Source organism: Miscanthus floridulus, chromosome 7, assembly GCF_019320115.1.
Source record: "Miscanthus floridulus cultivar M001 chromosome 7, ASM1932011v1, whole genome shotgun sequence".
Lineage (NCBI taxonomy): Eukaryota > Viridiplantae > Streptophyta > Magnoliopsida > Poales > Poaceae > Miscanthus > Miscanthus floridulus.
The window spans coordinates 115,077,117-115,091,035 of record NC_089586.1 but is presented as its reverse complement, the minus strand read 5'-3'; the positions used below and the strand labels follow the sequence as shown (position 1 = coordinate 115,091,035).

The following is a 13,919-nucleotide window of genomic DNA, read 5'->3' as shown; positions in this document are numbered from 1 at the left end:
AGAATCGTACTTCCAAAATAATTGTACATCTCATTTCTCAAGATGCCAAACTTTTTTATGTTTAATAAAAAATACTATTATTTAGATGCATAATAAATATCAGATCATGAAATATATTTATATAATAAACTTATTTGAAATATAAATATTGATACAATTTTCTATATATTTAGTAAGACTTAAGATACAAGATGTGCAGTTATTTTATGACTAAGAGAGTATTTGGCATTATGAATGTTTTAAAAATATGAATCTTTATCTTTATATATACTGAAAGTACGTTCTTTTGGACCGAGGGAGTATGTCACGATTCGTGCGGTGGGGGCGTGAGGCCGCTGAGGGGCACGCGTACGTCCACGGCCGCGCGCGGTAGGTCCCCGGCATGGCGCCACGGCGGGCACTGTCCATGTCCGGCGACGTGACGCCGATGCCGCACGGGCCCGGCGCACAGGAGAGGGTACACGCACTTTGTGCGTACGATCAAGCGAGACCAGATGCAGTCCTGCAACCCTGCAGAGCCATGTCCTGGACGCATGTCAGACGGGCCATATGCACGGCGAGGAGACGTCCCTGCGCACTGTTGCACTGCAATTGCTTCGGCCTTTGCAACAGTTGCATTGGAGGGAGGACGGCAAATAGTGAAGGGCATTGGCGGGAGTACGCCGGTGGCCCGGCGGTGCAGCGTGAGCGGCTGCGGCACGAACGTCGAGCGCGGCCGTGCGCAGTTGGCAGGCGCCTGATGGGAGCAGAGAGCACCGCCAGTGGTGGCCGGCAAGGGCCCCCCCGTCCCGACCGGACAGTCCTGCACGTCTCTGTGCGCGGGTTCGTCTCTGCAGTGCACGGGCCCGACCGGCAGGGAGCTGCAACAGTTTCTACTCGCCGCCAGACGCACGATTGTTTCGGTAACCTGCCGGATCAACAACGTACACACATACGACGAGACAGACACACATACATCATCAGGTACGAATGCCATGCAGGGCACAAGCACAACCAAAGGAAGTACAGGTACATGCCCCTAGACAACGGCACACGTACGTACTTTGATCTGATACTCCTACCCTATCTACCCGGCAAGCACAGACGACGACCGCAAATGTACGTGCGACGATCGGACGGTGCATGTGAGCCCTGAAGGCTGAAGCCGGTGTGGGGACGGCCAGGTCGACGGGGTACGGGTTAGACGGGCGAAAACGATCGCACTCGGCACCCCGCCTGCCGCCGACGCGCGCCATGAAATGCGCGACGCGACGGGCGGGCGTACGTGTGCAGATGGACAGCAAAGCGAGCAGCGGAAGTACGAGTACTCGACGCCGTGGCTCCCACTTCCGGGCTCCGGTCACGTCTCCGGCCCGCTGGAACCACCGTCGATGTTCGAAGAAGAGCACGCCATGACACCGGTGGCCAATCTGAGCAAGCAAAACCGGCCGTAACGTGTCCGCCCATGCGATGATCGAGCCCCGTGCCGCATGGAAAGCGCACAGCTACCCCGCCGGGCGGCCGTCATCACGCGCGAGAGCGTGATGGGCTCGCTCCTTGCTGAGACCGCTCGATCGATTCGGCAACGCCACAATTTACAAATCCGGGCAAGGCGTTCTCGGTCCTATCCGGCCTTGGCAGTATCATCACGGCCGCGTGCGTGCCAGCCCAGCGAGCGCGACGTGCCGGACGCAGCAACCTACCCAACCGGCGGCGGGTGGTGGGATGCCTTTACTGAGCGGGTGACCGCGGCTTGCCCGCGTCGGCGTCGCGCTTGATCGCGAGCCGATCGGCCCTGGAGGGCAGCAGAAGGGGCCGTGGGCGGGCGGACGCGAAATCGTCCCTTCGGGTCGACGTCTTTGCGACCCTGGCAGCGATTCGATCGGCTCCACCTTAGCTTGTCCCGGCGCCGCCTGTAACCGGACGCCACTTCTTTGCTTCTTCTTGCAAGCGGAATCTGGTTCGTATATAGCAAGCTGCGGTGCGCCGATGCCCCCATGCCGGCACCAGTTGAGTAACTCGAGTGGCCAAGGCCTTGTGGCCGCGCGCATTGCATGCACGAGGCCACAAATATCTGCAGTATGGCACAACGATCCTATGAGCAGGTCGATCAGATTCGTTCGTTAAGAATGTTTGCCAGCGTATGGTGACAGCCGAGCCGGCGTTCAGAAACGGAAGGCGAAGTGGTTGGTTCTACGTGCCCATCTCGAAAGGAAGCCCCGAAACGTCGACCGAAACAAGCGGCGCAGGTTCGTCCACGGCGCGCCTTACCTCTACGGGCCAGCGTGCATGTCGACCCAATAGCTGCAAACTCTCGTGGCCTTATTATCTTCCGAAGATCTCCACGCGCAGATTCTGCTGATCAGAATCACCCTGCATCGTCCCTAATAAGAGCAGATTAAGGGTATGTTCGGATCCGCTCACATCTCAAAACTATGCTAAAGTGATCTAAAGTTTTCGTAGCTCTAAAAACTTAATTAGACGAGAATCAGAATGCACGATACTAGTGATCTGAGCACGAATCCAGCGACATCGCCGATCAATGCAGGAGAGGAGAGCTCCATCTACTCGAGTAGCCGTCGAGGTCGATCGGGCACACGCGCCTACGCGTACTACAACACGATAAGGAACAGTGGGGGCCAATTGGGTCAATAACACACAAACCGAAGGGCAATTTCGTAACTTTGCTAATTCAGGACGGCAGACAGGACGAGCGTGATGAGAGCGAGAAGTGTAGATATTTACCCGCCATCGGTGTGTGATGCAGAGGCGATGCCGAGCGGGTGGAGCTCTTGCCACGCTCCCGCCTTCCCGGCAAACACACGACACCAGCTAAGCTAACGCCCGCCGAGCGCCGAGGCCAGCATATCGTAGCACGTTGTAGTTGTAGACGACGACGCTGCTAGACGCCATCATGCAGGAGTTCCAGTCCATCCCGGGCCTGGCCGGGCGGCTGTTCGGCGGGGCCGGGGCCGCCGACCTCCGTCGCGCGCAGCAGGGCCCCGGGGCTCGGTGCGGCGGCGTCTCGCCCGCAGCGCCGCCAGAGGCGGTGAAGTGCCCGCGGTGCGAGTCCACCAACACCAAGTTCTGCTACTACAACAACTACAACCTGTCGCAGCCGCGGCACTTCTGCAAGAGCTGCCGCCGGTACTGGACCAAGGGCGGCGTTCTGCGCAACGTCCCCGTGGGCGGGGGCTGCCGCAAGACGAAGCGCGCGTCGTCGTCCGCCACGTCGTCGGTGCCGTCCACGCCCACGTCGGGCGACGCGGTGGCCAACAAGAACCCGCGCCGCGCCTCGGCGTCCTCGCCCCGCTCCACCAACAGCGGCAGCGCGAGCCCCACGGCCGGCGCCGCGACGACGACGACGACGACGCCGGCCCCGACCCCGACCACCCCCGCCACGCCGTCGTCGTCGAACAGCGTCGCCGCCTTCACGACGAGCAGCCACCACCACCACTCGAACCCCTTCTCCACGATCGACGTGGTGGCGCCACCGGCGCCGATATTCGCCGATCAGGCGGCGGCGCTGGCGTCCCTCTTCGCACCTCCCCCGCCGCCGCAGCTCCCGGTGTTCACCTTCGCGGCGCAGCCGAAGGTGGAAGCGCCCACCACCCCCTCGGAGCTGCAGCCGGCGCCGTCCTCCTCCTCGGTAGTCTCCGAGGACATGGCGCCGTTCGCGTCCCTGGAAGCCGCTGGGATATTCGAGCTCGGCGACGCCGCGTCAGCCGCGGCGTACTGGAATGCCGGGAGCTGCTGGACGGACGTCGTCCAGGATCCCAGCATGTACCTACCCTAGCTCGTTTGGTTTAGTTATCTATCGCGATCACTACATTAAGCCGTGGTTAAGTGCTTCTTAACGACGACCACGAGCTACGTCTCCCTACTACTAGCTACTCCTCCATGTCCACGTTCTCTGCTCCCTGTGTGTCGTGTATGCACTCTGCGAGTGCGGCGGCGGATCACGGCCGCGCTGCGATGGAATTATTAAGTAATCCCATTATTATTGTTTTTTTAACTCTTTGTAATAACTTTGTAAGGGACATCATCAGGTCGATCTCTTAGCTAGCTGGATGAATTCATGCATGGTTGGGGGAAGCAACACGACGACGATCCAGCTGAACGGTCAAAGCCGATGGTCGTCAGGGCTATCGGCAAGGGATGATCGATCAATGGTGCCGTGTCCTCTTGGTTAGCGGTTGGTTTGTTAATTTCGGGTGGTGGTGCCCCGCCAGTACGTGCCTCTCGCTCTCCGGGGAGTTTGTGCTGATGGCGACGCCACTTGCTAGCTGGCTGGCTGGCCTACGTACATCGCTTCTCTGTACGCCTATACGCCTGTTGGTTGGCCCAGCAGCATGGCCTCCTGACATAACATGCTTCCGTGCATCGCCAACGCTGCGCCGTGTCGCGTGCCTGCTCACGCGAGCTCGGTCAGACCCCGCGTCGTCTGGTGCGGGCGGCGCTGTGGTTAACGGAGCCGAGATGAGGATTCCAGTGTGTCGCTGGACACTGCTGGTCCGTGGAGGTGCGTGGGTGAAGGCGTGCCGGGCAGAGGTGACAGTAGAAGTCGCGCGGCGTCGTTTTCCTGTGCTGATTTTAAGCTGAAGGGTTAGTAACCGTGCCTAAGAAAGTCGTCGTCAATTGACCGGCGAGCGAGTGCTCATCCGGCACACGCACAGGCTTGGCTTGGATCGTCATGTTCAGTTGGAGTGACGACCAAGTCATTGCGTTGCACCGCGCCGATCTCTCAGGAAATTCAAGCACGGGCTTGCGAGCGCGATGTTGACGGGCAACTGAAACCGGCCGGAACCGTGGCTGCCCAGGAAACTGTCCGATAGTGGCTGCTGCTACACACTCTCTGACAACCTGGTGGCGTACCGTACATTGAGGCATGCTTGGGCCCTAGTACCTAATGACCGCGTACGTCACCCTTGGCACGGCAAAGATGCATCAGTATACCGAACGCACGACGACCCTCGCGGCGTCTCCCAGACGGAGACTCCCACCGCCCCACGCGCTGCCTAGCCTAGCTAGTCTACTGGTACTACTCCTAATCTTAGCCTGTCCGTCGTTGGTTGCATCACAGACGCGATCAATCTGTCACAAAACGGAGAACCGAACGCGATGCCGAACTTGTGCCGGGGTCGTTTCAGATTGACTAATGCCGGTCTCCGCGACCCTACTCGGCGTCGATGATTGCTTCAGGTTATAAAGATATATATGCGAGATTGTTCTCTTTTTTCCAAGATATAAAAGATAATGCGAGACTTCCTTGTCCAAGACGTACTCCAAGAGGCTATGGGCCTACGAGATGGACAAACAAACAGCAGCGGCGACCACAGTATTTGTGTGCCCACAGGATCGACGTCCCTGTCAATCGCCGGTCGCGTCAGGCACGGAATCTTTCCGGCGACTGCTCCGTCTCCGTCTCCGGTTCGTTCGTCAGGCTCCGCGTGCGTGTTTGTGTTTCGTTCGTTCCCTCATGTTCCATTGCATCCCGGGTTGAGGCAGTCTGACTCCATGTGTGTCTTTCTGTTTCCTTCGCTGTCGATGTTTATTGATCCAGAAGCCCCCTGTATCGCCGTTGGAGCAGCGGTTGCAAGCGAGGATCAGAGGCGCGGTCGCATCGCACACGAGGAAGGAAGGGATCCATCGACTCTCTCCAGGAAATTACAGCTGTCTGATCTTTATTCATGCAGCGTACTAGTGCGATGCTTGAAAGATTCAGCTCACAGAATTCAGAAGGCCGTCCCATGGACACTCTGACGTCTCAATTGATGTCCTGGCACGCCGCTGCTACGAAATTAAGGCGCTTCAGAGTTCAGAACAGTAAGGCGGGGCAGGAATTTGCTTGTGCGCCTCTGGGAACAATGCTACGGCTCGCAGATACGCTTATCCTGGCATGGAATTTATGCCTGCGCAGCTGCTGCCGCCGGCAGCCTGGCACAGGGGACGACTGAGCCAACGCAACCACATCCGCATCCAAGTGCCCAGTGGCATTCACTGCGCGGAAGGACGGCTGCAGCAGAACAGAAGGCCATTGCTGCTGCTGGCTGCCGACAGGGTTCGGAAAGTTACTATGATCCTGGAAAACCTGCTCGCTCTGTCCCTCCTTGGCAGCAATAGTTGGCGACTCTGTAGTCTGTATTCATCGGCTTCAATACCAGTGTGTTGGTTGGATGGGAGATACCAAAATGTTCAGTTTTTGGAAGTGAATTGAAGAACAAAGATACTGCAGTTATGCCACAAGATACAAATGATAATTCTGTCCAAAAAGAAGATGAACAAGTTCCTACAGATCTGCGGTTGAAAACCAAAGTTTTTACAAGCACGAATCAAGTGCCAAGATTATGAATCTGTATGCCGATTACCGATCCTTCTACTTTTGTGCCTCATATAGGAACTAAGATTGGCGGCAAGTCTCAGCATTAGGATCAGAACTATGGAAGATGGAACAGGCTGCCCTGTAGGATCCAAATCACTGGTGTCTCCAAAGAATCAGAATAGGCATTCTTCTTGTCAGTTTTAGCATGTCTTTTTCTACTCAACGCTTGTTTTTCAGCTAGTTCTTAGACAAGTTATGCTCACATAATCTAAGTATGTTAAAACAAAATTAGGTTTACAAAATGCACAAGGCCAATGGAGATGTTCCATTCAAACACCTTTGTCACGGGGTTCATGCATGCATTTTCAGTTGTTCACCATTTCTTTCAGAGAAATTACATCTATTGGCATCAGTAGCAAAGTTGAAGAAAAGCTGACTTCTTTGAAACGACTTCTCTTATTATCTTCTTTGGAAATTGAAGACCTTGATGGAGAAGGCAAAGCTGGAAGCAAAAAGGATAGTGAATCCAATTACTGCACCAGGTGCACAAGGCAAGTGATCATGCCTGTATCCAAAAAGCCTGTTGACATAATCTTTTACCATTTCACCTTCTTTCAGCATCTCTCTAGATTCTCCATATTGTGAAGAACAAGTCATATTGGGAAGTAAAGTCCTTCGATTTCACCTGTATCGCAGTCCTTCCATTTCAATCGAAGGAATATTGTGAAGAACAAGTCATATTGGGAAGTAAAGTCCTTCGATTGAAATTGGGAAGTATATTGGGAAGTAAAGTCCTTCGATTCAGGTGGAGGTTTGCTTAGTTCACTGACCAAAGCTTTGTTCCTCCTGCAATAATGTGATGTAATCAGTATTTTGAAGTTTAGCATAAGAGAGAATGACTTATAAAAAAACATGAGTGAATGTGGATACAAGAATTCGCCATACAAGTATAGGTCAGAATTCTTGTATAGTTCGGCAAAGTTAATTCCAAGGTTATCTTCTTGAGCTGGAGTGGTCACTTCTAGCATCCATGTGGCAGGATTGTAACCATCTTTTATTTTATTCACTCCTTGTATTCCCTTCATTTGGATAAGTCATAACTGTCAGCAAAGGTTAACAACCATAGCATGTGTTGAACTGAGCTATACAATCTTGTTCAATAGGTTAGCACTGAGGCTCACCTCAAAGTATGTGATTAGATGGCATGAATGCCGTCCTAAGGGGCCAACATATATCTCTTCCCCTCCTTGTTTCAACAGAATTAGCTGTCAAAGTTCAGAGAGTACAAGTTAGTGTTCTGTATATAGTGTGGGGCTGTGGCTTAGTGTTTCTCTGGTTTTATTTTCCCCTGCTATGTCATCAACTCTCTCTTATTTGGGTACTATAATTGACATAGTTTTTCCCGTGATGGCAAGTAGAACTGGGAGCCTTGTTGTGCTGTTTCATTTAGTTTGAAAAATGCAGTAAAATTTATATACTTTCATTCTTATTGCAGCAACTTACCTCATCAAAAGACTCAAAGATGTCAATGCTGGGCTGGTGGATTGTGCATACTACTGTTCTTCCAGTGTCAACCATATTCCCAACGGTCCTCATCATTATTGCAGCTGCCCTTGCATCTAATCCTGATGTTGGTTCGTCCATGAATGCAATGGATGGGTTGGCAACAAGCTCTACAGCAATCGTGAGTCTCTTCCGCTGTTCGGTTGACAAACCATTCACTCCTGGTAGTCCCACCAGCGCTCCTCTCAAAGGTGTCAACTCGACGAGTTCTATGATCTCATCCACAAACATCTACATCCATAAAGAAAAGCATTTCAGGGCTCTGGTGATCAGATGCGATACAAAATATACATTTTCCGGAGTTGCGAATTAGAAAAAAGGAAGTCATTCAACTAACTTCTCTTGTTTTCGGGTCAAATTCTAGGGGTAACCGGAGCCATGCTGAGTACATGAGGGATTCATGGACGGTAACATGTGGTGAGTGGATATCATTTTGCTCACAGTATCCGGAGATCCGTGCAAAGGTCTCTTGCTTCTTTGGATATCCAGAAATGCAAATCTCTCCTTCAATGTAACCATTAGTTTTCTTTCCTGCCTATTAAGTTGCATGCACCGACCAATTCAACCAAAAAAAACTTAAGTTGACGAGGAGAGGTGGGAAATTCACTTATATTCCAACACTCCCCCTCACGTGGAGGCTCCCTTAGGCCTCAGACGTGGAATAGGAGCGAGCAACAATTATTTTATTTAATTGCGCTAACCAGGATTTTAACTCAAGACCTCTGACTCTGATACCATATTAAGTTGCATGTACCGACCAATTCAACCCAAAAACTTAAGCTGATAGGGAGAGGTGGTCAATTCAATTATATTCCAACACTGCCAACACATCCAACAAAGTAGTCTTGCCAGCTCCACTGACACCCTTCAGTAGCACTATCAGACCTTCAATTTTACCTTTTTCTTTCATTTCCTGTTAATTTTTCACATGAGATTAAGTATATTGCTTGCAATGTGTGTTAGAATAGGGTAACGCTTATGATTTAGGCATACCTGAGGAATATCCACAGAGTATCTAACATTGAGAAACGTAATCGACAAGGGGATAAATGGCAGTACCATTCCTCTCTTTTTATTGCCAGGTGCAGTCATTTCTCTGCATCCTGCATTTGTAACGTATCGTAAAGAGCAACAACAGCGCTTTTTATTCGGCAAATGTTTTACCACACTGTACTTAAAGACTGACCACTAATCGGTGAAATCTGGAATTCCTTTCCAGCAGAGAGCGACCGAATGCCTTTTCCATGATTATCTGCATGCTTCTCTTGTTCCTCTTCAGAAACAGCAGTGCGGCCTTTTTCAAGTGCTGGAGTTACGAAGATGTAAGTGCTAGACCTATGAAGTTTGAATGGTGTTGTATCAATGGACTTTTGAGTTGTCAAGGTACTCACGGTCAAGCCAGTCGAGGAAAATAACAAAGAGGATGTTGAAGAGCACGATGTACCCAAGCAATGCGCAGACACCAATCCAGTACCAGTTCAGATGAACAAATATGCCACGTGCTTCCAGAACTTGTATGCCAAGTGTGTTGTTGCTTGCAGTGATATTAACAACCTGCACAAAAAATGACATTTTTCTGAGTATCCTAGCTGTTGGCTGATCAAAGCTTGTACTGCTCGAGAAGATGCTGCATTACGACAGTAAAAAAAAAAGATGCTGCATTACCTTCTTCCAGCTATGGCCAAGAAACTCGTTCACTGCCATGGCATTTTGTGCATACATAAGAGGGGAGGACCAGTAGCCCCAAATCCACCAGTTTTTTATGTTGTCTGCAGAAAAGAGAATTCAACACTGTGTTCTTGGTGCTGCCTCGAACTTGTTGAATGAAAAAAAACATACCACGATCTATCAAGAAGCCTCCAAGAATCAGCATAAAAAGCTGAGCGAATGCCCCAAATGTATTTGCAACAATCATCTCCCTTCCCAGTGCCGCAGTTAGTCGGAAGAGACCAGATGCCATCTGACTTATCAGTACCAGCAGTAGGTATTGGCGGAAGAACCTTTCAACATTTGGATCAAAGCCAATGGCATAGTAAGTCATGCCTATCCATACGGCATATTCAATGAACGATGTTGGGATCTTGACTAGCCATGTAGGAAAAGCATATGCCCATGCTGGATATAAGAGCATGTCCCTTTGCTTATAGAAAACAGGCAACCTGGAAATGCTCATGCTAAGCTCAGAAAATCCATTAAACAAGTGAGTGACAATGCTAAGAAATATTGCACCCAAGAAGATAACTCCGTCTTCGACAGTCCTTCTGTGCATTTCTGTGCGCAGGAAGACCGTCATTGAAATGGTTCCAATGATTATGACCTGGTAGAAACATTTAAGTCATCAAAATTTACTATCTAATAATAAACTGAGTTATGATGTGAAGAACCAAGACACATACTTTGACTACTCTGAGAATGTAAACGAGCAAGTTCCTTTTCATCAGCAACCACTCCCTAGAGAAGCATGCCTTCAGAAGCTCCATCTTTCTGATGCCGTACTCTGATGTTGCGAGCGCAGCTGGATGGCTTCTGGATCGATCAAAGGGCACACTAAGCTCTTCCGCCAGCTTACGCCCAACATGGAATGCTTTGAATGCCTCTACAAAATTGTTGACCGAGATGTACTGGTGTGGTTTCTCTCCTTGGCACCAGTACTGGTGCTGATCTTTCCTAGATGTGACCTGTTGAAACATAAAGGTTAGTAAAATCAGAGGAACCCTAAACCCTAACATCAAAAGAAGAAATTCTGGTGGATCACTCACTTCTTGTAAGAAGTCTGCCACACCTTTCCTCTCTGGACATTTGAAGCCTACAGCTTCGAAGAACTCAAGAATGTTTTCTCGTGGACCCTGATACAAAATTTGGCCCTCTGATAAAAGAACAATGTCATCGAAGAGTTCATAAGTCTCAGGTGGTGGTTGAAGCAGCACAATGAGTGCGGTGCCACCAAGGATTTTGATAGAGTTCCTAATGGTATTTATAATCTGGTATGCTGTAGAGCTGTCGAGACCATTTGAAATCTCATCCATTAAGAATGCTTTAGCTGGACCAACAAGCATCTCTCCTGCACAAACCCATTCATTTTAACTTTTAAGCTAAGGTGGCAATGTAACTCTCAGTATCATGATTCTCTATTTGAGAGCAGAGAAGCCACATACCGATTGTGAGACGCTTCTTTTGTCCTCCTGAGATACCTCTAATCATGGTATCTCCCACCATTGTGTCTGCACAGGTTTCTAGGCCCAGAATCTGCATTGAACTTGCAAGTATGATCAGTGCTACATTGTATATGGTTTTTCCAGTTATATATTTTACTACTCACTTTTAGGGTATAATCTGTGATCGCACGCTCCTGACCTTCCACAGAGATAGCCTGTTTAGGCAGAAGAGAAGTACAGGATCGATTGCCATTTTGCCCTTCTATTAGAACAATGGAGTACTCTTTTTGAAAGTGAAGCAGTACTTTACCTTCATGTAAACATCAATATTAGGATCTGGTATAAGATTGGCTTCTTTTTCCCTTCTTGAGAGTTCTGCAATCATGTCTGTGCAAGTAATTTTAGTTGTAGGGTCTAACCATTACTTAAAGGTAAACAAGTATTCTTTTTCGTTCAGTACTCCTACTGCATACCATATCGTGTTCCAACTCCTTGACACCTTGCAGAGAAGGCCAATATTTCCCTGACTGTCAGTTCGCCGATATGAACATCGTCCTGCCCAATGTAAGCTGATGTCTTCTGAGGGACAAACTCATTCATGCCATGCCCATTGTAAGTTACAGTACCAGTGACCTGAAGGCAAATTCATCCGTATTAGATTAGATTCTTTTTTTTCTTTTCTGAAAGGCCCTCTTGCAACATATTATTTTCTTTTTCTGTTCTTTTGGTAAACTGTTGTCATGAAGATTGTGGTACCTTCAGAGTTGACTCAAGTCTCCCTGCCAAAGCTAGGAGTAGGCTAGTTTTACCAGATCCAGGAGATCCAAGCAACAAAGTCATTCTGCAGAAATACACTCCTGCTATTAGACTCCACTCCAGACATGGTCAACTATGTTCCATTTTTCACGAAGATAAAAAAAATTTGCAATCTCGTGCAGATGGAAGTAAGTTATTTATCATATAAACTTACCTGCAGGGCCTAATTATCCCACTAATGTCACCAAGGATAGAGATGGGCCTTGTTTTAGTAGGAATGATATGCATAGCGTTCAGCACAGCCTGACGAAACAGACGACAAGAATCAGAGCTGCAAGACAGTAACTGAACCTTTGTCTTCTACCACTAACCGTGAAGCATGAATGACACTGGCCACTGGGTAATGTTTCCATACCATGATTCTGTTGGAGAAGAAGTTGAGGAATGTCAGAACACTCTGGCTACCCACAGGTGCCTCGGCTTCTACGCTCAAGCTCTCAAAACGAACTTCAATCGTCGGGTTGTCCATCCCAACTCTATGAAACGAGTATTAAAAAAAAAACTCTATGAAACGAGATCACAATAAGCAGCTAACAACTTAAAGAAATCTGAAGCACGACTTTCAGCGAGCGAGACGAGCGAGTGCTCACCGCTCCATCCGCTCCCGGATCCTGAGGAGAAACCTGCTATTATCCTCATCATCAGCGGTGCATAGCAGCAGGTCGACGAGGTTCTTCTTCTCCTGCCTCCCGAGGCGCTGGACATCGACCTGCTGCACATGGCCATCGTCGCCGGCGAGTATGCCCTTCCTCATGCGGCTGTACGTCGGGGACCTCTCGACCGCCGCCCAAAGCAGCGCCGCCTCGTTGTCCGTTCCTCCGTGGCCGCCGCCTTCGCTCGGGGTTTGCTTTTGCTCCCCGTGGCTGTGAAGATTCTCCTGCATGATCATTTCATTAGAAACAGTAAGTCACTCAGATGATTTTTTCTTTCTTTCTTTCAGAAATGATGTAAAAGATCGATCTTGTGGATCTTGGATCTCCTAACGAAGCCTTTGATTTCTTTACCATCTGCACTAGCAGCCCCTTGTTGTGATGAAGAAGCTAGCTAATTTCTACTGGAATCCATCAAGATGCTAGCTAGGCAGAGCTTGTTGAAACTGGCGGTCACGCCCTATGGACAAATGGAGAAATTGAGGTTTACCGCGTGCACATACACATATAAGCATGTCAGTCGTAATTCATCACAGGAGGTGAAATGACTTTGAACTGGGTAATTCCAAACGGTTGTGGTACAGAAAGGAAATGCCTAATTCGTGATTCACCGAACCAACTGGCAGCCTTCATCTTCCCATAATTGTCTTGATAATTCCATTTGCAACCACAGAGTTCCAAATATACGACCGACCTTGCTAATCTCGTTTGCTGCGTCGCCTATCTAGCCATCTAGGTTCCCTGTTTTGATGTGCTACTAGTACTAAAGTTTGTTGTTTCCGACGCGTAGCAGCTTAGCTTTAGTTGCGTTATAAAACACGTTGTTGACGTCGGATCGACTCTCGCTCTCAATAGTAACGCAAACACAGAAGTAAACACACAAAAAAAAAATTATGAGGCTATTCTTTATTGCTTTCTAGATATCGAGAATTACAACGGAGGATCTCCCACGTATATATAGTCCGAATATGTCCTAGAGTTTGGTAAGCGCCTACACGATAAACGGACTAGGATTATGATTCTTCCTTCTCCTCTTTCTATATTCTAAAGTCCGTATGTTTTACAACACTCCCTCATGGACGATTACCAGGATATTATGCCTCGTTAAAAACTCCATCCAAAAATCTAGTGGGAAAACAGTTCATGGAGAAAAGAGTACGTATATACCGTTCTTGTTAATCGCACATATATTGCCTCGTTAAAACCTTTATGAGAAACTTCACGAAAACTCATAATAAAAAAAGTACAATAATAATCTTCAAGATTTTATTGAACATTCTTTTAGAATGGTCACTGTGTCTCCTAGATATAACAATCAAGATTATTTAATTAAGGAGTTATCCCTTATTCTCGTATTTCAAGAATCAGGGGAAGACTCCTTAATTAAATAATCCTGATTGTTATATCTAGGAGATACAGTGACCATTCTAAAAG

The 13,919-nt window shown here is 48.9% G+C and overlaps 2 protein-coding genes across 2 annotated transcripts; one reads left to right on the top strand and one right to left on the bottom strand.

Annotated features, from left to right (window-relative positions):
• Positions 1-2,738: 2,738 nt before the first annotated feature.
• LOC136467653 (dof zinc finger protein 4-like) lies at positions 2,739-3,836 on the top strand. Its single transcript, XM_066466421.1, has one exon. It carries the CDS (start codon positions 2,894-2,896, stop codon positions 3,773-3,775), a length of 882 nt encoding a protein of 293 aa, XP_066322518.1. The 5' UTR covers positions 2,739-2,893; the 3' UTR covers positions 3,776-3,836.
• A 142-nt stretch (positions 3,837-3,978) lies between these two features.
• LOC136467655 (ABC transporter G family member 39-like) lies at positions 3,979-12,857 on the bottom strand. Its single transcript, XM_066466422.1, has 21 exons — positions 12,426-12,857; positions 12,191-12,311; positions 11,990-12,078; positions 11,776-11,860; positions 11,493-11,652; positions 11,330-11,406; positions 11,184-11,234; positions 11,020-11,110; positions 10,624-10,925; positions 10,261-10,542; positions 9,704-10,181; positions 9,530-9,633; positions 9,256-9,418; positions 9,051-9,170; positions 8,858-8,967; positions 8,688-8,777; positions 8,202-8,399; positions 7,805-8,095; positions 7,483-7,566; positions 7,247-7,380; positions 3,979-7,147 (listed from the first exon to the last, which is right to left on the bottom strand). The coding sequence occupies exons 1-21, from the start codon at positions 12,722-12,724 to the stop codon at positions 6,955-6,957; spliced, it is 3,522 nt and encodes a 1,173-aa protein (XP_066322519.1). The 5' UTR covers positions 12,725-12,857; the 3' UTR covers positions 3,979-6,954.
• Between the last annotated feature and the right edge of the window lie 1,062 nt (positions 12,858-13,919).